The 21,537-nt window shown below is 36.8% G+C and overlaps 2 protein-coding genes across 2 annotated transcripts in view; one reads left to right on the forward strand and one right to left on the reverse strand.

The window, feature by feature from the left end:
• Nucleotides 1–15,442, forward strand: part of SNW1 (SNW domain containing 1) — a 32,493-nt gene extending 17,051 nt beyond the window's left edge. The window contains exons 6-14 of the mRNA XM_001367052.5: nt 1,238–1,342; nt 1,440–1,509; nt 6,183–6,248; nt 8,249–8,365; nt 10,171–10,312; nt 11,225–11,321; nt 12,843–12,960; nt 14,477–14,640; nt 14,726–15,442. Of these exons, the coding sequence (XP_001367089.1) occupies nt 1,238–1,342; nt 1,440–1,509; nt 6,183–6,248; nt 8,249–8,365; nt 10,171–10,312; nt 11,225–11,321; nt 12,843–12,960; nt 14,477–14,640; nt 14,726–14,924 (1,078 nt within the window). The 3' untranslated portion in view covers nt 14,925–15,442. The remainder of the gene's footprint in view (nt 1–1,237; nt 1,343–1,439; nt 1,510–6,182; nt 6,249–8,248; nt 8,366–10,170; nt 10,313–11,224; nt 11,322–12,842; nt 12,961–14,476; nt 14,641–14,725) is intronic.
• On the reverse strand, nt 15,441–21,506 carry SLIRP (SRA stem-loop interacting RNA binding protein). Its single transcript, XM_007472729.3, has 4 exons — nt 21,367–21,506; nt 18,554–18,612; nt 16,011–16,118; nt 15,441–15,545 (listed from the first exon to the last, which is right to left on the reverse strand). Exons 1-4 carry the CDS (start codon nt 21,458–21,460, stop codon nt 15,483–15,485), a joined length of 324 nt encoding a protein of 107 aa, XP_007472791.1. The 5' UTR covers nt 21,461–21,506; the 3' UTR covers nt 15,441–15,482.
• Nucleotides 21,507–21,537: the final 31 nt, after the last annotated feature.

Here is a 21,537-nt window from a genome sequence, read left to right on the forward strand (position 1 = left end):
TTCCCTCTGCCTCTTCGAATCCCAGGTTTCCTTCAAGATTCAGCTCAGATCTCATCTGAGATCTGAGGAGGTCTTTCTTGGTCCTAAAAAAAAAAAACAGAATGCCTAAATAATAACCTAGAGGCTAATAAGAGGATTCAAGTGGATAGATGTAGTTTCCACTTAGAGAACTCCCTAAATACCCAGCTGTGGTCTCTAGATATTCTAGCCTCTGTTAGTGAGAGTAAAGCAGAATAACTTTCTCTCACTGGGCCAGTAGCATAAAACGCCTTGGAGACAATGTTATATAAAATCAGTATCTCTATTTATTCAAAGAGAGGGTACAAACTGAGTATCAAAACAAGGTGCCCCTGACTCTAAAGGATCTAGCTAGCCAACCCACCATCTACGTCCCTTGCAAGAGAGAGTCTTCCAGTCTTCAAGCTAATTTACTGGCTCCCTATTTCTACCTAGGTGTTCCCCAAAAAGAGCTGACTAAGCTGCCTATCTATGACCCTCAGTAGTTGGTTTGATTGAGTTCAAAAGCTGTCTCCAAAACCCATTATGACTGCTTTCAAAATGGCTTAGTAAAACCCCTGAAGTAAAACCTCAAAGCCAACCTGACAAGATTTTAGACAAAACCTTTTGGAAAGTTGATAAAAACACAGTAGGTAAAGTCAGATTCTTTGCTAGATGTTCTCCATTCAGAGAACCTCCCAAGATGATTTTAGGGTTTTTCCTTCACAGATATGCTGAGGTAGCCAAACTCTGGCAAGCTTGCATTTTCTCATCCTTTCAGGACAGGAAGAGAGCCTCACTTCCACAGGAAGTCACTGACTCTAACAGTTGTTCCTTTCAAACTTCTCCTCTTCCCCTTGCCTGCTAAAATCCTTTCTCTAGAGTTCCTAGCATGTGCCTTAAAGATAGCCTTCCACTTCTCTTAAATCTTTATCTCTATCCTTTTCCAATTACAGTTCCCTTAGCTGGTTACCTTCATTTTTTCTGTATGTATTTATATACATATTTTCTTTCCCTGTTTGATTGTAATCTCTTTGAGGAAAGGGACTGTTTTTTACCTTTCTTTGTATTCCTATCCCCTAGCATAGGGATTGGCTCTGCATAATAAGCTTGTTGATTGATTATGATGTTAGTATAATTTGTACTCTAATACCTATAAGGGAAATTAAAAGTTACTTCAGTAAAGACTATTACACTATTCAAAACAAGTTACATGTTTAATTTCAATGGCATTCTTCAGGTATACACCATCTCAGCAAGGAGTGGCTTTCAATTCTGGAGCTAAGCAAAGAGTTATTCGAATGGTGGAAATGCAAAAAGATCCAATGGAGCCTCCAAGATTCAAGTAAGTGTTTTAACTTTGACAGGCTGAACTCTTAGACCTGTTCTTTTTTATAGGAGAGAGATATCATTCGCTGATTATTCTTTGTTTCATCCTTTAGGATTAATAAGAAAATTCCTCGTGGACCTCCTTCTCCTCCTGCACCTGTCATGCATTCTCCTAGCCGAAAGGTATGTGTCATTACTTTCTTAAAGTCCTTTATTCTTGTCCTGTGGCTGTGAATTATTGTACCTCAAGATAAGAGGTATTTTCTCTATTTCTTCATCTGTAGATGGGAATTATACTTGCCCTATCTGCCGCACCAGTAGCTGACTGTGAGGAAAGTGCTTTGTATATCTTAAAGCATCAAATAAATGTGAATTGTTAACTAGGTCAACATCTTGTGCCTACAAAATCATGTTTCATCTAGTGGGTTTTTTTTCCTTCTTTTTTACCTATTCAAGATTAAATAGAGAATGAATCTTTAAAGGAAATAAAAAATTTTCATTTCTAGGTACTTATGAGGATGTGTGTAAGTTTTTATTTTGAGCCTTGATTATGAATTTCATTTTCTATAGTTTGAGTTTTTTTTGTTTTGTTTTTGAACCTTTATCTTCTGTCCTAGAACCAATACTGGTTCTAAGGCAGAAGAATGGTAATAGCTAGGTAATGGGGGTTAAATGACTTACCCAGGATCACACAGCTAAATCTTTTTTTTTTTAATAAATATTTTATTTGATCATTTCCAAGCATTATTCATTAAAGACAAAGATCATTTTCTTTTCCTCCCCCCCACCCCCCATAGCCACACGTGATTCCACTGGGTTTCACATGTATTCTTGATTCGAACCCATTTCCATGTTGTTAATATTTGCATTAGAGTTTCATTTAGAGTCTCTCCTCTGTCATCTCCCCATAACCACTGTAGTCAGGCAGTTGCTTTTCCTCGGTGTTTCTATTCCCATAGTTTATCCTTTGCTTATGAATATGTCCCCACTTTGCCACATGCCCTCCAGCATTCATTACTTTCCTTTGCTATCATGCTAGCCAGTCTGCTTGGTGTGAGGTGATACCTCAGAGTTGTTTTGATTTGCATCTCTCTGATTATAAGAGATGTAGAGCACTTCTTCATGTGCTTATTAATAGTTTTGATTTCTTTATCTGAGAACTGCCTATCCATGTCCCTTGCCCATTTATCAATTGGAGAATGGCTTGATTTTTTGTACAATTGACTTAGCTCTTTATAAATTTGAGTAATTAAACCTTTGTCAGAGGTTTCTATGAAGATTTTTCCCCAATTTGTTGTTTTCCTTCTGATTTTAGTTACATTGGTTTTGTTTGTACAAAAGCTTTTTAATTTGATGTAGTCAAAATTATTTATTTTACATTTTGTGATTCTTTCTATGTCTTGTTTGGTTTTAAAGTCTTTCCCCTCCCAAAGGTCTGACATGTATACTATTCTGTGTTTACCCAATTTACTTATGGTTTCCTTCTTTATGTTTAGGTCACTCACCCATTTTGAATTTATCTTGGTGTAGGGTGTGAGGTGTTGATCTATTCCTAATCTCTCCCATACTGTCTTCCAATTTTCCCAGCAGTTTTTATCGAATAGTGGATTTTTGTCCCAAAAGCTGGGATCTTTGGGTTTATCGTATACTGTCTTGCTGAGGTCGCTTTCCCCCAGTCTGTTCCACTGATCTTCCTTTCTGTTTCTTAGCCAGTACCAAATTGTTTTGATGACTGCTGCTTTGTAATATAGTTTAAGGTCAGGGACTGCAAGGCCCCCATCATATATGTGTTTTTTTTTTCATTATTTCCCTGGATATCCTTGATCTTTTGTTATTCCAAATTAATTTTGTTATGGTTTTTTCTAAATCAGTAAAGAAATATTTTGGGAGTTCAGTGGGTATGGCACTAAACACACAGCTAAATCTTATCAGAGTTCAGATTTAACTTGGGCCTTCCCATCTCCAGTTCTGGCTCTATCCACTGAACTGCCAGGCTGCCAGGCTGCCACTCCTTTACAATTTGTCAGAACCATAAATAGGGCAGGGATAAAGCCCAAAGGACCTTGAAATGTGGATGCAAAATGTTCTCACAAATCTCTCCTTCATCAGCTTAGCAACAGATTAACCACAATAGTAGCTAGTTCTTCTTGTTCAACTGCATTTGTCTTAATTACTGAAATTATTTTCACATCATGAATGTCAAATCTGATTCATAGGTATTTGCCATGGTTTTGTTGTTGTTTTTTAACCCTTATCTTCCCTCTTAGAACCAATACTGTTTATTGGTTCCAAGTGTAAAGGATAATTTTAGCTTTGTGACCTAAACTATATTAATTATTGGTCGCCATGGATATCTATCCCAAATAAAAAAATACCCAAGTCAGCTGGAAATTTATGGTGATTTAATTAATATAGTGGAAAGAAATTAAGAAGAAGGGAGAAGGAAAGGGTGTAGGATTTCTCCTGCCCAGCTTGTGCCAGGGGGAAGATTAGAGGCTTTAGGAAGGTAAGGTTTTGGAGAGTAAAAGAGGAAGGAATCAACCTGAACTCTAAAAGTGCTCAGCCAAGATGCCTGAACCTGAATCAGCTCAAGGGCAAACTCACCGCCAAAACCCAGACAAATAGCTGCCACCACGCCAAGATGTCGGAAAGCTTAACATACTGCCAGCCAGAGCCGCTTCTCCGGGGGAAAAGGCCAAAGAAAGGAAGTGACATGCCCTATATAGACAGTTTTACATCACTGTCCTGTGTCTCATCTGTACCAATGTTAGCTTAGCTTGACTTAGGACAGCCCAGGGGTCTGCCAGCTGTTTCTGTACGTCTGTTGAAGGCCATCTTAGATACCTAATCCTTGAGTATGGGTGCAGCCATTCCTGACCTTGTTAAACTAAGTAGGGTGGAGCAATGTAGAGTTCCCAAGACCTGATTCTGTTAGACCAAGTATCTCCATTGTTACAAATCAGGAAATAGCTAAATCAAATCTTCTAAAGTACAGTCCAAGTAAGGTGGAGTAGTTTTAAAATTCACACAAGGCAGAAGAGCAATAAGGCTAGGCAGTGGGGGTTAAGTGACTTGCCCAGAGTTACATAGCTAGGGAAGCGTCTGAGTTCAGATTTGAACCCAGGGCCTCCTGTCTCTAGCCTGGTTCTCAATCCATTGTGCCACACAGCTGCGTTTTTTTTTTTAACCCTTACCTTCTGTTTTAGAATCAATACTGTGTATTGGTTCCAAGGCAGAAGAGTGGTAAGGGCTAGGCAGTGGGGGATCAAGAGACTTGCCTAGGGGCACACAGCTAGGAAGTGGCTGAGGCCAGATTGCCATGTTTTTTGACTCAAGTGTTTTGTGCTACTTGCCCTGATCCCTAGGCAACAGTTTGTATTTAAGTTTGTGTTGATTCTGGTGGTCTGATTGGATATTTCAAGAAATAAATCATGATATCTCTGATCCTTCAACTATTCTATTATCTATATGATACAAGTATTTCTTCATTTATAGTGTCATCTCACTCACCAGGAGAACATCTGTCTCAGAAATTTACTTACTTTAAACATAAACCAAGATCAGGGAAGTTCGCTATAGCTAGTAAGGTTTCAGAATACCCAAAATTGGTGTCCCATTGTCCATGTGCTAATGTTCACTAATCCCAAAGATATTCTTAGAGGCTATTTGTCTTCCAAAAACATGGTTGTAAATAGCTCTACAGGGATAACACAACACATGGGCACTAAATATAAAAACTAGCATTTAAATTCAGGGTTTCAAATTCTAAAAAAAGCATATTTTAGTTGTTTCATACTGTATCATAGATCTCAGGAATAGTCTAGGTGGATATCTGAGGTTATCTAGTTCTAATTCTTCATGAGATGAATCCATAGAATTAAATTGACTTATCCAAGGTCATAAAACTTTCAATATGTTGTTCTTCATGCTGCCTTCCCTAATGACACCTCAAAAGACCCTAAAGACATCACACTATTATATCACAGTACACGGATCACAAATTCTGGTTATAACCATGAGTCATCAAGAAAACTAGTTATCTTGATAATTAACCTATCTAGAAGCATTAATTCCTCATAGATTCCAGATATCTGAGATTTAATGTTATATCAACTCTTCCTGAAAGAAGTAGTTTGTATATGAAAGAAATCATGCCCTACTTCCTGATATTGAAACATTTTTTAAAAATACTAGTTATAACTGCTGAAAAATCTTTCTGGGTTCTTTTCTGTGTTTTTTGGGGGGGTAGCTTGGCATTAGTTTAAAATTTCTCTAAGAATACATATGAGCCCATGGTATACTTTGCTACCAAAATAGGGCTTATAATTGCTTTTCAAAAAAGTATTGATGGGAGTAGCTAGATGGTTCAGTGAATAGAGAACTGTGCCTGAACCCAGGAAGTCCTGGGTTCAAATTTGGCCTCAGCTACTTCTAGGTGTGTGATTCTGGTCACTTAACCCCAGGTGCCTCTCTACTCTTCTGCCTTAGAACCAATACTTAAATCTTGATTCTAAGACAGAGGTTAAGTTTTTTTTTAATGTGTTGATGCTTTTTTTATATCACATTTATTTCCAAATATCTTTTACTCTGTAAGCCTTCTGATACATAATTCTAAAGAATATCTGTGGTCTTTGTAAAAAGCAAAATTGTATAATGGCCTTTCTTCATGACATAGATGGGGGAGTATGAGTGTGGAATACTGTATATATTGTCAGACAGCTGATATATATGTTTGTCTCTTTTCTTTTTAAATATTATACAAGTGAAACTGTCTGAGGAGAAAATCATATAGAGATTTTTAGCAGGGCTTTAAATCTAAAAATGTCTTGTGCTTTTTTACTTCTTTCCCATATCAGATGACTGTGAAGGAGCAGCAAGAGTGGAAAATTCCTCCTTGTATTTCAAACTGGAAAAATGCAAAGGTAATTAAGTTGTCATAAAATCAGTCTCTTAATATTTTATCCTACTGGGAAACTTCCATGAAAGAATTTCAGCCTGAATAGCATTAGTTTAAACCTCAAGAACTTACTTAGCTATCTATTTTCAGAATGAAACACATAATTTATAGTTTGACTTTTTTTTTTAAATAGTGTAATGGAAATGTCAAAGTATCAGGCTATGAATACCATATAGAAAAGTATACAGAAAAGGATTACTAAGAACTATATACAAAAAAGCTTGTGTCATGGGGATCAGAATCAGATATATCCTTTTTTTTCCTCCAAAAGAAGTTAAATCAAACTAAAGATGCATATGTACTACATAGGACAGAGTGACATTTCTCTTTGGGTATATTGAGTTTCTGGATTTTCTCATGATCTTCATTATTTGTTCATGCTAATATACCCTAGACTTGTATTAGCATGAACAAATAATGAAGCTCATAATTGACAGAGCTCCCAGGGATCATAAGAAAGACTAAGAAATTCATCTCATGTTATTCTATATCATCATTTTCCTAAAATCAGATTTCATGATTTTATTAAGCTTCATGAGCTATAAAAGATCCTTAATGCCCTTAGGTTGGAGAGAAACATTTTCTTTTTACAAGAGTTACTTTTTCTCCTTTTTTACCATGGGGTTGGAGAGATGAAAGGGAAAGAAAATGGATTTTTAATTTTAATTAAAAAACAAAAATAACAAAACAGTCACCTCTTCTAGAAGTTGTTACTTAAGGACATAGACCTTAATGGGAAAAAATAACTCCACCTAGCTATCTCTCAGTATAAATGATATCACTTGCATTATACCTAAGCCTAACGGCATTAGGGATATTTTACAACTTATAAAGTTTAATAAAATAGCAAAATTTGATTTAGGAAAATAATGACAGAATAACATGGGATAAATTTCTTAGTCTTTCTTGTAACCCCTGGAAACTCTGCCAGTTTGTAAATATAGAGAGAGCATAAATTATTTAGCATAGTCTAGGATGTATTAGTATGAACAAAAATTGAAGCTCATGAGAAAATCCAGACATAAGGTACCCAAAGAGATATGCTATTTTTGTCCTTTGTAGACATAGACATAGACACCTTTAACCTGATTTTAATATCTTTTGATTAGTTTGAAACCTCAGATTTGGGAGAATAAAGCCAATCCATGTTATATGAAATTTAAATTGTCTTCCTTAAGTTGTTAAAATGAGAACAATTTGAAAACACCACATTTTAAAACTATCTAGTTAACCTTGGCCACTTTTGGTTTGCCAAAATTCATGATATCATAACTATAAGAATGTGATGTTTAACACGATAGATTTTTTTTAAGTTCAGTCTCCCTATCTCACCTAAGCTAGAAGTACAGGGGTCACCTGCAGACTCAGTCCCACTACTGATCACTTTTGGTTAGCTCTAGTGCCAGTCTGAGTTGCTTTGTCTCTCTTAAAGCAGCCTGGTAGTCCTCTACACCCTGGGACTGTCCATATTTGGTCCAGATTTAATGTAGGTTTTTCAGGTGGCTTATCCTAGCTGCAGGTCAGAATTCCCCAGTTCATGATCCTCTAGGCTCAGCCTCCCTTGAGTGGTTGCAGGTAAGCACTACTTGATAATGGTGGGTTGTTCTCTCTTTGGATGAGAGTTACAATTAGGTACTTAAGAGGCAGCCATTTAGCCCCTTGATTTTAACTGATACCCAGAAGTTCGTATTAATACCAGGTATTCAAGATGCTTTCTAGGAATAGAGCGATTAGGTTAAGGTACATGGGGCTTACCAAACACTGTGCCCCAAATCAACTCAAAATGGGTGGTATTTGGGGGAAAGAGTGATATTTAAAATACAAGATGTTAGAAATCCATGTAAGATAGTTTTAACAGAAATGTAGGGAAATGAACTGCACCCACAGAAAGGTAAGAAACTTAGGTTTGTTTGAAAAGAGCACAAAAATGTCTCTCAAATGATAAGTGCTTTTCTTTCATACTAGGGCTATACTATTCCATTAGACAAACGTCTGGCTGCTGATGGGAGAGGACTGCAAACAGTTCACATTAATGAAAACTTTGCCAAACTTGCTGAAGCTCTCTACATTGCTGATAGAAAGGTTTGTCTCTTAGCTTGATGGTTTTTTCCTAAGGTTCTGATATTTTTAATTTTCTCCAATAATAATTCATCTGCAACATTGAATACTTAGTGATTCAATTCAGGAATCAACAATACCCTACAAAATATCACATATGTTGGTTGGCTAACATCATTGTGTTTCTCTCCTTACTGCATCCCAGAGTGGTGCGTATTCACTTTGTCTCTCAGCATAGCAAAAGAAATTGAGATAACCAATTTAACACTACTTTGAAAAATTGCCAACCCCTATTCCCCCCATTTTGCTAAACTTAAATAGCAGAAGCTCCTAGGGTTGGATTAGTTCTTTTAAATTTCTTTGTTTAGAGTCATAGCTTTGTTTTGAATTAGAAATAATGTTATCTTTGACTTACTGTTTTTTTCATCTTTAGCCTCCTATATTTTTTGATGGAATGTTTTAGATTGCATATATCCCTCAAGTACTTTTTCTTTTTTTTTAAACCCTCACTTTTTGTCTTGGACTGAATGCTAAGCATCATTCCTAAAGCAGAGCAGTAATGTCTAGGCAGTTAGGAGTTAAGTTACTTGCTTAGGGTCACACAGCTAGGAAGTTTCTGAAGTCAAATTTGAACCCAAGTCCTCCTGACTCCAGGCCTTGTGCTCTGTCTACTGTGCCAACCTTGCTGCCCCAACTCTTCAAGTACTTTTTTAAAAAGCAAGTTTGCTTTCATACCATGTTGTGGGTAATTTGATTTTTACAATGTAATTCATTTTACTACTTAGAAGCTTTAGTTTCCATGTATCAGAAAAATTGATTGAGGAAAAATCCTTATCAATCCAAATTCCAAAAGGACATAACTGGCCATTTTCCCCTATTTTACAAATGAGAAATTAGGGTCACAAGTGAAATGACTTGTCTAAGGTCACACAGCCACTAAATAGCAAAGCTAATCCCTAAACCCAGGTCCTTTGGAACTAAATTTTCTGCTGTTTTTACCAAATCAGGCCTTCCTCACTTTACATATCCTTGTAATTCATAAAATCGTGGCAGTAACACTTACATCAAGTCCTAAAAAAAGCAAGTGAATAGAGAAGTTGATTTTCATAGAAATTGCAATTAAGTGGCATTAGCTATTAACTTTCAAGCCTTAAAGGCAGTATAGCATATGTATAATACTTAGAAAAGGACATCCCTATAAGAATATTGAGTAAATAAGGTGAGAATTGTGCCCATATGCAAAGTTTTCTAAGAAGATGTTATGTAGTTTCCAGACTCTATTATTGTTGTCACATTGTTCCTTAACACATAAATATATTGTATATTATATTTGTGGAATTTTGCTTTCAGATTCTTCTTGTGAAAATACAAGGGTAACATTGATTTGTTAAGTTGAATCATGTTCCTCAGTTTTTCGGTTGAGAGATTAATGTAGAGATCTAAGTTTGCCAATTCCTTTTCTGTCAGGATATATGATGCTGACATTTGAATCAGTGATCAAGATTTTATAGGATCATAGATTTAGAGTTTGAAGAGAACTTAGAGACTGTCATGTCCAACTCATTCATTTTGGGAATGTGGAAACTGAGGCTGAACTTAAGCAATTAGTTTCAGGTCACCCAGTTAAGTGTCTGAAATTAGGATTTGAATTTGGGTCTTTACAAAAATGGCTCTATCAACAGCACCATCAAGCCGGTTTTGGGCAAGTCACATAACTACTAAAATCTTGAGGGAGGTTGGAGTAGGTGACCTCCAACTGTTTTTGTATTATTCTCATTAACAGTAAACTGTAATCATTTGAACTGTTCAACATATGATTTGACTGATAGGCTCGTGAGGCAGTAGAGATGCGTGCTCAAGTGGAAAGAAAGATGGCCCAAAAAGAAAAGGAGAAACATGAAGAGAAGCTTCGAGAAATGGCCCAGAAAGCTCGGGAGAGGAGAGCTGGAATCAAGACCCATGTAGAAAAAGGTTTGTCAGTCTCATACTTAAGGGAAGGGTGAATGGCAGGATTAGGCTAAAGGTAGAAGTTTGTAATTACCCATTAACAAAAGGAGATATGCTGAGTAAGAATAGTTAGCAAATTCCCAGATTGTGTTTATGTTTTCACATATGTTCTTTGCCATTATTTAAGAAACTTTTTGTCTTTGTTATATTTCTTCAGTATCCTGAGGATTTGTCATCACATTGATGCAGGTGCAGGTCTTTCAAGTATAGATGGCAGTCTGTGCATATTTTCTTATCATGTGCAGTTTCTGACAGTCTTCTTTCTTAAATAATCCACCCCAAATTCCCTTACCTAGATTTTATTTTATTTTTTAGACCATATAGGTACCAGTAGAGCACTAGGGCTATCCATCTGTCCCCTTACTATGTGGCCAGCCCACCTTCTTTTATCATTATACAGTTTCTTGATGATATATAATCTTCATGCTACTTTTTTTAGCATAGAAGGTCATTTGGAAAGATGCTGAAGCCTTCTTATATCCGCCATTGTCCTTTGGGTCTTCATAACATGTTTCTATTTCCACAACAATATTTCAATATAGAGTGAAACCTGTCAGCAGTTTATTAAAGGCAAATATGAAGTCAAAATTCTTTCCTAAAATAACACTATTTTTAAATGCAAAAATGTAAGTTTAACCTAATTCATTTTGTGAATTACGCTTATTCCCTACCTAAACGTTAGAGATATCATTGTTCTTAACATTTAAAGATGCTACTGAACTAATTCAATTTTTATCTGGTTGTACAAGTATGATTAATGAACTGAAACAGGATTAACTCAGCAGCTAATAGAACTTTTGCCTAAAGTAGAAAGGTTCCCCATATTTTTCGTATTGCTGGAGAGTGTAATAAGGAAGCAACTTCTGTTCTCTACAGAGGATGGAGAGGCTCGTGAACGGGATGAAATAAGACATGACAGACGCAAAGAAAGGCAGCATGACAGGAATCTTTCCAGAGCAGCTCCTGATAAGAGGTAAGTCTGGAAGAGCCCAAGAAAAAGATAAAATTTAAAGTTCTTTTTTTCTATACAATGTAGACGGATTCTGCCTTGCAACACTGATAAATTTGCTAGGACTTTAAAGTTATTCATTGAGTTCATGTGATCAATCATTTTGAAACATTTCCCATGGTGCAGTATAGAAGTTTGAACTATATACTTACATAAATGGCACCATCTTATGTTTCAGTAATACTTTAAATATTCAAAGCATTTTCACATAACCTCATTTGATCTCTACAGCAACCCTATTAAAAGAGGAAGGACAAGTGGTGTTCTCTGCATCTTACAGATAAGAAAATTGAGGTTCAAAGAATTTAAATGACTTTCAAGGCTATTCCATCAAATGCCTTCTTGTGCCAGGCACTGAGCTAAATTATGGGGATATATACCATATAGATTCAGTAGTATTTACAGCTCCCTACAAGTTACTTGGGGAGAAGAGGGCACTTGATGGAATCAGGCTTCATATAGTAGGTAGTAGTACTTGATTCAGCTCTAAAGGAAGATCAAGATCCTAGGAAATGGAAGTGAGTAAGGAATACGTTCTAGCATTTCATTTCATTTTTTATTTATTATTAATTTTTTTAAACCCTCACCTTCAGTCTTAGAATTGATACCAAGTATTGGTTCCAAGGCAGAAGAGCAATAAGGGCTAGTCCAGGGTCACACAGGAAGTATTTTAGGCTAGTTTTGAACCCAGGACCTCCTCTTTCCAAGACCAGCTCTCTACCCCCTGAGGCACCTACCTGCTCCAGAATAGGTTGTATTTGAAAGAGAACATTTTATATCTCAGTTAGAAAGCCTCCTACAGACTGAATTTTACGAACTCTGAAAATGGCATCAGGGATTCAGTGTAAGCCCTAAGTACTCATAAAGTCACTGTACCCTTATTTTTTTTAGTCTGATTTTTTTTTAATTCTGAAGTTGAGTGACTCTCCTGCCTTTAGAAGTCATTGTGAGATTTGAACTTTTAATGAAATAGTGACATCTCCCAGTTTTCATTAAGCAATAAACCCAAAGCAACACAAAATAATCCCATCATTGGTAGGCATTTTTTCCCCTCCTTAAACTTTCTGGTAAGAGCAGAATTAATATCTTTGACTACATTAAGGAACTGATTTGTATTTCTTTTAAGAGGGTCAAATGGCAAGCCAAATTTGCACAAGTGATCCTACAACAACCTTGGTTCTCCAATATAAGAATATAAAACACATTTCATAGCAACTGCATCCTAGCATTTCTATAGACTAGTTGTTTTTAATAAAAGAATTGTATTTCAGACTGCTAGTAGTCTGTTGGCATTCCTTGAGTTATCAAGAAGGCCAGACTGTAAGGCCTTACCTTCTCGAATGATCATGCATCTGAAATGCTGTAAGAGCTGCCAACTTGACTCTATAATATCACAAGGCATGCACATTTGTTACTGATTGTACTTAAACTGCAAGTCAATTTGTTTATGAAATTGAGTGGATAATTGGTGATGTTTTAATACAGGTCAAAACTCCAGAGAAATGAGACTCGAGATATCAGTGAAGTCATTGCTCTTGGTGTGCCCAATCCTCGGACTTCCAATGAAGTTCAGTATGACCAGAGATTATTCAACCAGACTAAGGTATTTAAATTTCAAAAGTTTTGATACATTTAGAAGAATATCATGTACTTATTATACACTAACACAAACACACGGAATATTTACCATGCTTACTAGATTGATGTAGGACTGTTGACTGGATTGGAATATGGCTTGCAGTGGGTGCGGGAAGTATATTGGTGACTAATCTTAATAAGTGATTGGCTAGAGTTCTAAGAGATTAGAATTAAGTGAGTAAAAATGAGGTTAATTACTTTTCAAGAACTAGCCCCTAATTTTTGTTTCTAAAATAAAAACAAAAGTCTATAAAGGTATTTCCTAATATATTTTCCCAAAAATGCTATTTAAGCACATTTTAACATGCAAGTTAGGTTATTAAGAATTAGGACAAAGCAAGCACAAGATTGAGAAGCAATCTTGTGCATTGGAGAGGATTTGAGACCTGAAATCATGGGGGAGGCTCTATGTTCAGATACTGTCTCTGACACTTAATATGTATGCCAATAAACTTAGCATTTAATCTTCCTAAGCTTCATTTTCCTTGTGAAATGATTAGGTGTGACTAATCAAAGAAGCCTGCTACATCCTTTTTACTTGGCATATAATATTCTAATAATTAATATTCTAACATTATAATTAACTTTCCTGATTTAGAACTTGCTTCCTAAATAACCACTGACACTTAAAAATGCAATTTTTTTATAAATCTTGCTTCAAATGGATTCTTTTCTTCCTTTCCTTTTATATCAACCATTTAAGTCAGAGGATTGATTTAAAACTGAATGAACCTCAGAAATTACTCCATACATACCACTGTTCATTTTTCAATTTAGAAACCTAAGTTAAGGCCCACAGTCACAGTAATAGTTTTAAGGCCAAACCTTCTAAGTCAACCTCCAAATCCAGTTCTCTTTCCTTATATACACTGTAGCAACTTAATCTTTTCTTAATTCAAGGTTTGTCATATGAAGATTTGTTGTACTGTTATAAACCTTGTTATATGGCATAGAATTATTGTACTTCAAAATGAGGCTCATGCATGGTAGATCTGAAAGTAATATCAGATATCATTTAGTCTAATTTTTTTACAAATGAGGAACTAAGTACAGTCTGAGGTTAAATGATTTGCACAGGGTAACATAGTATCAAGGCCAACATTTGAATTTTGGATTCTAGTCACTGTTACTTTGATACTTAATTCACCCTTCTTGTAGCTCTTTTCTTAGCCATTACATGGCACTGGTAACAAATAGTCTGCTTTCCAGGTACTGATTTTGTTGTCATCCTTTTAATTACTATTTTATTTAATTACTATTAACTTAGAAACTTTATGAAACTTAAATGAACAAACCTTATTTTACAAACTATCCTTAGGTAAAAGTTTTATGCATGACTATAAGATCCTGATAGAATCACAGGAGCACTCCTTTTCCTCAAAGCCTTTTTAACTAAAGATTTGCACAAGGAAAGCACCTCTTTGAATTACTTTTTTAGATGTTACACAGTTGGTTTTTTATTCTTATTCATTCTTTCACAGGGCATGGACAGTGGTTTTGCTGGCGGAGAGGATGAAATTTATAATGTTTATGATCAACCATGGAGAAGTGGCAAAGACATGGCCCAAAATATCTACAGACCCAGTAAAAATTTGGACAAAGACATGTATGGTGATGACCTAGAGGCCCGAATAAAGACCAATAGGTAGTAAGAGGCACTATTTGGGTCTAATATTTAAAATAGTTTTTAAAAATGATGACAACTTTTGATCCATTTCATTCTGTTCTAGATTTGTTCCTGATAAGGAGTTCTCTGGCTCAGATCGTAGGCAGAGAGGCCGAGAAGGACCAGTTCAATTTGAGGAAGATCCCTTTGGTCTGGACAAATTTTTGGAAGAAGCCAAACAGCATGGAGGGTCTAAAAGACCCTCAGATAGCAGTCGCCCGAAGGAACACGAACATGAAGGCAAGAAGAGGAGGAAGGAGTGAGTAGGGTAGCCTCTCTTTGAGAATGAACTATTTCCTTAACTCTGATGACACTGGTCATTGGAGAATTCTTTGTAAATGGTCAGGATGAAAACCAAATCTGGGATTGTAAATCCCATTACTTTTTATTACTGGGGTTGGGGGAAAGAGAAATACACTTTAGTCTGTTTGTTTTTAATGGGAGTGGGCCACATTCTCAGTCTAAGGCCCTTGCTTTCCTCTCTCAATCACCCTACCCCATTAGCAGCCACAGAAGCTCCATACTACTCAGCATTACCAAATTAAGGCTATTATATCTTTAATGACATTAGTTGGGGGGAAGGGGGAATTAACATTTCATAGTAGACCTGACCTTGTACATAAAAGTTTGCAGAGTAATTGGGGGAGGTATTCACACAATGGAGCTGTCCATTGCTTTTTGAATGTTTGTCCCCATTGTGTGTTTCTAATTTTAATTTGGAATGGGAGAGTCAGCTTCTGTGTGGTACAACTGTTTTAAATAAAACATTTAGACAAATGTTCCCAAGCTTAATGTTTATTTATTTCATCAGCACATTTATACTAATCCAGATAATTCTTCTTCATATCTTGAATGCGTCTTCTTGTTTGACGATGAACATAGACCTGAAAAAGACTCAGATTAGTATAACTAGGAAAAGCATATTAAAGTTGAAATGAATTCTCTAGTATTCCTTAAAGGAGAAGGAATGTTATATGGGCCTGATCCCTTAAATACAAGAAGCAAAACAATAGCACTGAATTGTTCTTATGCTTCTCTGTAATAAAGTACATTAGATTAAAATGAGGTAATCCAGCAACAGAATTATCTAGTCTTCCTTGATGCTTTCCTAACTCAAGTCTCTGTAGCTTCTCCATGGACAAACTGTGTACAAGCCGTTTTACTTTATTTATCCCTATCAAATGAAACTGTTGAATACACATACCCATACTGCTTAACCAGTGGAAAAATGGTTCTCTATTACTTTAATAAACTGATGTATCTGTTGGTTCCATGCTACCATTACTTTCTAGAGAAGCAACAGATCCAACTAATCGTTACCATTAATGACAACACAGAACTTATCTTACTTTGACTCCATCAATGAAATGATTTTCTTGCTGTAATGTCCTTTGAAGTTCTTCTTCTGAAGAAAATCCAATCCAACAAAACCCTTTGTGAAATCCTGTTTCTTTTTCCTAAGAAGGAAAAAAAGTTAATTTGTGAGTTTGAATTAACATGGTATAATCTGATAATAGTAATCCCTCACCTATTGTGGCAGTTACATGCATTATATTTATTTTATTATATATATTTTAAGGCTTTATAAACCCTTCCCATACTCTTAATAAACACTGAGCCAATCAGCACCCAGGATACAGAATACAGTGCTGTGGTTGGTTTCCTTTCATCAGTCAATAGTGTGCCCTGTACAATCTCACATTGGCAAAGTGGCATACTGCATTTCCATTGTGTACAGTACAGTATTCATCTGCAAAATCCCATGATAATAGTGAAAACTCCACAATACAGAATTATATATATTTTTAAAACCCACAATACAGTGAAGCCACAGTATAGTGAGGGATGACTGTATATCTAAAATATACCTAGACACCTAAGCAAACTCTTAGACTTATATGCTAGTAAATAAAAAGTCCACAGATGATGTTAGATAATCTCTAGTATACTCTATCTGATCAAGCTCTTTTCTCAGTGTTCTCAAGGTTCTAGGTTCTAGCCACATCTAACAAGTAAATCTTGAGCACAAAGATAAATTCTAGTCTTCCCTCCATTTTTGTAACTCTTAATGTGTGTAAACTTTTAATTTCTTCAGAATCTTATGTACAGTGACATGTATCTATGTTTATGTAGATATTTATAGTAAAAAAATTAATACAATCTCATTTATCCAGCCCTTATTTATTATCCGCACCCGATTTATGTTAGCCATTTTGCATTTAAAGTCCTCACCACCTAGGGCAGCTAGGTAGCTCAGTGGATTGAGAGCCAGGCCTAGAGACAGGAGGTCCCAGTTTCAAATCTGGCCTCAGACACCTCCCAGCTGTGTGACCCTGGGCAAGTCACTTGACCCCCATTGCCTAGCCCTTACCACTCCTAGCCTTGGTACCAATACACAGAATTGACTCCAAGACGGAAGGTAAGGATTTTTTTAAAAATAAAAGTCCTCACCACCACCACTTCATATCGAGAAAGGGCTCTCTTGATCATGTAAATCGCAATATGAAGGATTGCTTGAACTAGGGAGAGTGGAGGACACAGGAGAATTGTCTTCAAACCCTGCCATGCAAATTATGTTTGTACATGAGTTGTATATTGTTTCCTCCATTAGATGGAGAGCTCTTCAAGAGCTTTTTTCTTTTGCCTTTATATCTCCAGATTAGCACAGGGTTAATCATAATATGCATGGCAAAGTCCAGAGGCCCTTCTCAAAATATTCTTAACTTTATATACAGATGTGTGTATATACATATAATATACATATAATGTAGTGTGACGTAGTTCAATAGACACTTAAAGTTACAGTATAGCAGTAGTAGTCTCCTCCTAGGGTGACAATTCTGTAGCAAAGAGGCACTGTACTTCAAAGGCATCTTTTTATGCCATAAGATTGGATCAGCCCTTTCCAGAGCTAAAATGTTTTCAAAATTAGAGTTCAAGCTATTAAACATGGAGTAACTAAATTCCCTGGATACTCGGGTTGGTTTATAAAATTTGTGATAACCTGACAGGAATACCATCGCTTCATGTCTATAAACAAAGTACTGCTTTCAACATTTCTCATAAATGCAGTGTAGTGAATAATGATAGGCATAAGTCTGTCTAGACCTGAGTTTGACTCACCTCAGAAACTTAAAAGCTGGATGACTAGGGAAGTTAAACTTATATGTAAAATAATAACTTTGTTCTTAACTTTTTTAAAAAATATAAACCCTTACCTTCCATCTTGGAATCAATACTGGATATTGGTTGCAAGGCATAAGAGTGGTAAGGGCTAGGCAATGGGGATCAAGTGACTTGCCCAGGGTCACCCAGCTAGGAAGTGTCTGAGACCAGATTTGAACCCAGGACCTCCCATCTCTGCGCCTGGCTCTCAATCCACTGAGCCACCTAGCTGCATCCTGTTCTTAACTTCTTAAAGCCCCTTGCAATTCTAAATCTAGAATTCTATAAATGAAAGCATAAAAGAAATTTAATATTTCTTGAAAGTACAGAATAAATGTCTGAGACCTAGAAAGGCAATATAGGTAAAACTTTGAACCTTAAAAAAAAAAAGCCACAGACCCTGTAACCTAACAGACTTTCAGGAACTGAAGGGAATGACAAATTTACATTCTGATTTGGGAGCTGTCAAGTCTTAGTAAACAAATGTTTAGCTGATTCCAATATAATACTCTTTATCTTCAACTTTTTAAATGGTTCACAATTTCACTGGAAGAAGCACTATTACACCATAGGATTGTATTCTGTGGATATAGTACATAACTAAAGTTTCTTGGATAATCATCTATGATTTTATCAGACTTTTGGTAGATATACACCATTAGAATCTAATTGTTTCTGGATATCCAATTTGTTTTGGTAAAGAATCAACAAAATAGTTGACACTCACAAATGGAAGGAAACATTTTCGTATAGTACCAAACTGACTAAAGTGCTGCTTGATCTCATCTGTGGAAAGAAAAAGAAAATAGGAGGCAAGTTATTAATTTTTAGATTTTTTATCACAGAATTTTATAACTGGAAAGCATTTTTAACCATAATCTAGCCCCAGGTTTCAATTTTCAATTTTTTTAAAGACAAAAAGCTATTTTCTTGAAGGCCTTGACCTTGGGGGGGGGGGGGGCAGGAATGGAAACACAAAATAAAATTAAGTAGTGTTTAGGGTTGCTAGGTGCCATTATGTGGTAAATTACCTGCAGGTGTGGTATGCAGAGAAACGACCAGTTTGCACCAGTCATTAAGTTCCCAATAAGTACAAATACCCAGTCCTGACATTCAAAAGTCTTGTAGATTCTTACCCCAAATTACCTTTCAAACTTTATTTGAAAGTCTGTACCACTTCAGTTTTCTTTACTTCCTGTTCTTGTTCCCTCTACCGATTTTACCATTTAAGGGTATATCTAAATATCAAATTTAGTTAGGGGCACCAATTTTAAGAACATTGTTAAACTAGAAGATGTCCAGGGGAGACAACCAAGATGTGAAAAGTTATGATCAGATAAATCACATTCATTTCCAAATATATTCCTTTTCTGCTTAGCAAGCCTCATGCCTCAGTTTCCTCATCTGTAAAGTGGATAATCATAACACCTAACTCCCAGAGTTGTTGTGAGGATCAAATGAGCTAATAAGAGCCCCCTCCAACTCTGATATTCTGTGAAGGTTAGAAGTCATCTGATCTAACTTTCGGCCCAATGGATCTTTTTTTAATGTATTATACAAGTGCTGCCAATGAAAAGGAACTCACTACTTCACTAAGCAACAGAAGCACTTCCCATCAATTCTAAGTATCAGAAAGTTGTGGGTTTGGTTCTTTGTTTTTGTTTTTTAAGCTGAAATCTGACTTCCATTAATTTCCATCCACCAGTTCTGTTTTTCAAGCCCACTGGGACCAAGCCCAGTAAAGTGCAATTACCCCCCACCCCCCATATCTCCTCTATAGTCCTCTCCATCCCAAACAATCCCTAACATACTTCAGGGTATGTTAATTAGCTTAACATCCTAATTTTCTGAATGTACTAGCTGAAATCAATAGAGAATGGCAAAAGCCTGGTGTAGAACAAAACCTCAGGATCATAATTTCTATTTTAACCAGACCAGAGGTCATGTAGTTTTTTAGCCCCTTATTTTGCAGGTTATGAAATTGAGGCCCCCACAGACCTAAAAGGGACTTGCCCAAGGTTACATTAGCTCCATAGTGAAGGCTGGATTCAAATCCGGAACCTCTTCAGATCCAACACCCTTGCAATTTCATATAAGAACTTCATTTATTATTCTGCTATATACAAGGAAATGTATTTTTTTTTTGCTATTAAGTTCAGAATTTAAAAATAAAAAGCATATTCTGCACCTGTGTTTTTTTCTACTGTACCATACTAGATTATAATGTTCTCCCCCAAAAACCCAACTCCTACCCTCTGCCAGCTTGGCCATGTCAAGATAATAATATTGGGGGCGAAGTGCAGCTAGGTGGCTGAGTAATTAGAGCACCACGCCTGAGTTAGGAGGACCTGAGTTCAAATTTAGATTCAGAAACTTTCTAGCCGTGTGACCCTGGGAAAGTCAATTAGCCCTGTCTGCAGAGCCCTGATGACAGAAAGTAAAAATTTAAAATATGTGTGTGTATCTTTTTTAAATTGTGAGGCAGCATGGGAGTGGAGAGAGTGCCAAGATGTCAGAAGACTAATGGAAGAGTTCAAATCTAGCTTCAGACAGTCACTAGCTCTGTACAATGGAGATCATCCTCCCTAGTACCTGTCTGGCAGGGAGAATCAAATGAAATACTTGGAAGGCCCTTAGCACAGTGCCTGGCACATACTAAGCATTATATAAACGTTAGCAATTATTATTGTAATTGCTGTTATTATTCAGCCCGTTTGTTTCTTGATTTGGGAAGCATCTTACTTTTATAAGTCCTTTTTACAGAGTAGGGATGAGCCCATAGCTCTGTCTAAAGGACCGGTTCTTAAGAAATGGTTAATGTGACTCAGGGCATCCCTGAACTTGGATGGGGTCAGAATTATTTTACAACTTTATTTCCACTAACTACTAATGAAAATGTAGTGCTTCCTAGGATTTTTTTTTTTTAAGTTAAGATCCCATCGCTTAAGGGAGGCAGTAAACACCTCCTGATGTTTGGTTGGGAGAGGGGATGAGCCTAGGAGACGCTCAAGCCTCATCTCGCTAGGTTAGGCCTCCGGGATTTGATGGCCCTAGGTCGCTTTCCTCCATCTAACCCTTAGACGGGCCTGTAGTTTCCCCTGGCCCGATTTCTGTCTTCAAGCCCTTCCAGTAGTTCATAAACTCCTCTCCTGTGCAAGATGCCCTTCGTTTTTCTTTGCATTTGCGATGCCTTCTTCAGTCGCAGGCCGTTAGGTGGCATCGAGGAACTGGACCTAAAGTCCTGAATTCAAATCCTAATTCAAGCCATTTGCTAGCAGTGTGACCCCAAGGCAAGTAGCTCACCCTGCCCGCCTCAGTTTCCCCATCCATAAGGAGGATGACATAAGGAGGTGATTTAAGCATAAAACGGGATGTCTGTACGACGCTTGGCAAACTTAAAAGCTCTATGAAAACATCAGCGAGCATTAGTGAGTGACAAAGGTTCGAGGGGCGAAATCGGATCCCCACGCTCACTCCCCAGAAAAGCCGGAAACCCCCGATACCAAACCACCCGTTCCTCCCTTTTCTCCAGCTACTCACTAGCGGCTGCAGTCCAGGGAATACGGTTAACAAAAACTGTGGCCAAATGCCGCACCACGGGCGAACGCAAAGACGATTCCACTGCCGACGCCATAGTCTTTCAATCTTCTTAGCTCGCGCGAGTCTCAGTAATCCACGTTAGAGTAGCCAAGGTGAAGGAGTCAGTATTCC

The sequence above is a fragment of the Monodelphis domestica genome, chromosome 1 (assembly GCF_027887165.1).
Source record: "Monodelphis domestica isolate mMonDom1 chromosome 1, mMonDom1.pri, whole genome shotgun sequence".
NCBI classification, from domain to species: domain Eukaryota; kingdom Metazoa; phylum Chordata; class Mammalia; order Didelphimorphia; family Didelphidae; genus Monodelphis; species Monodelphis domestica.

What these genes read in the sequence shown, in the direction of transcription:
- SLIRP (XM_007472729.3), bottom strand. Translation starts at nt 21,460, where the DNA reads ATGGCGTCGGCAGTGGAATCGTCTTTGCGTTCGCCCGTGGTGCGGCAT. An exon ending in GAAAATGTTTCCTTCCATTT is followed by an intron (nt 16,119 to 18,553) that starts GTGAGTGTCAAC and finishes TTTCCTTCTTAG; the next exon opens with GAAAAAGAAACAGGATTTCA. An exon ending in ATTTCATTGATGGAGTCAAA is followed by an intron (nt 15,546 to 16,010) that starts GTAAGATAAGTT and finishes AGTCTTTTTCAG; the next exon opens with GTCTATGTTCATCGTCAAAC.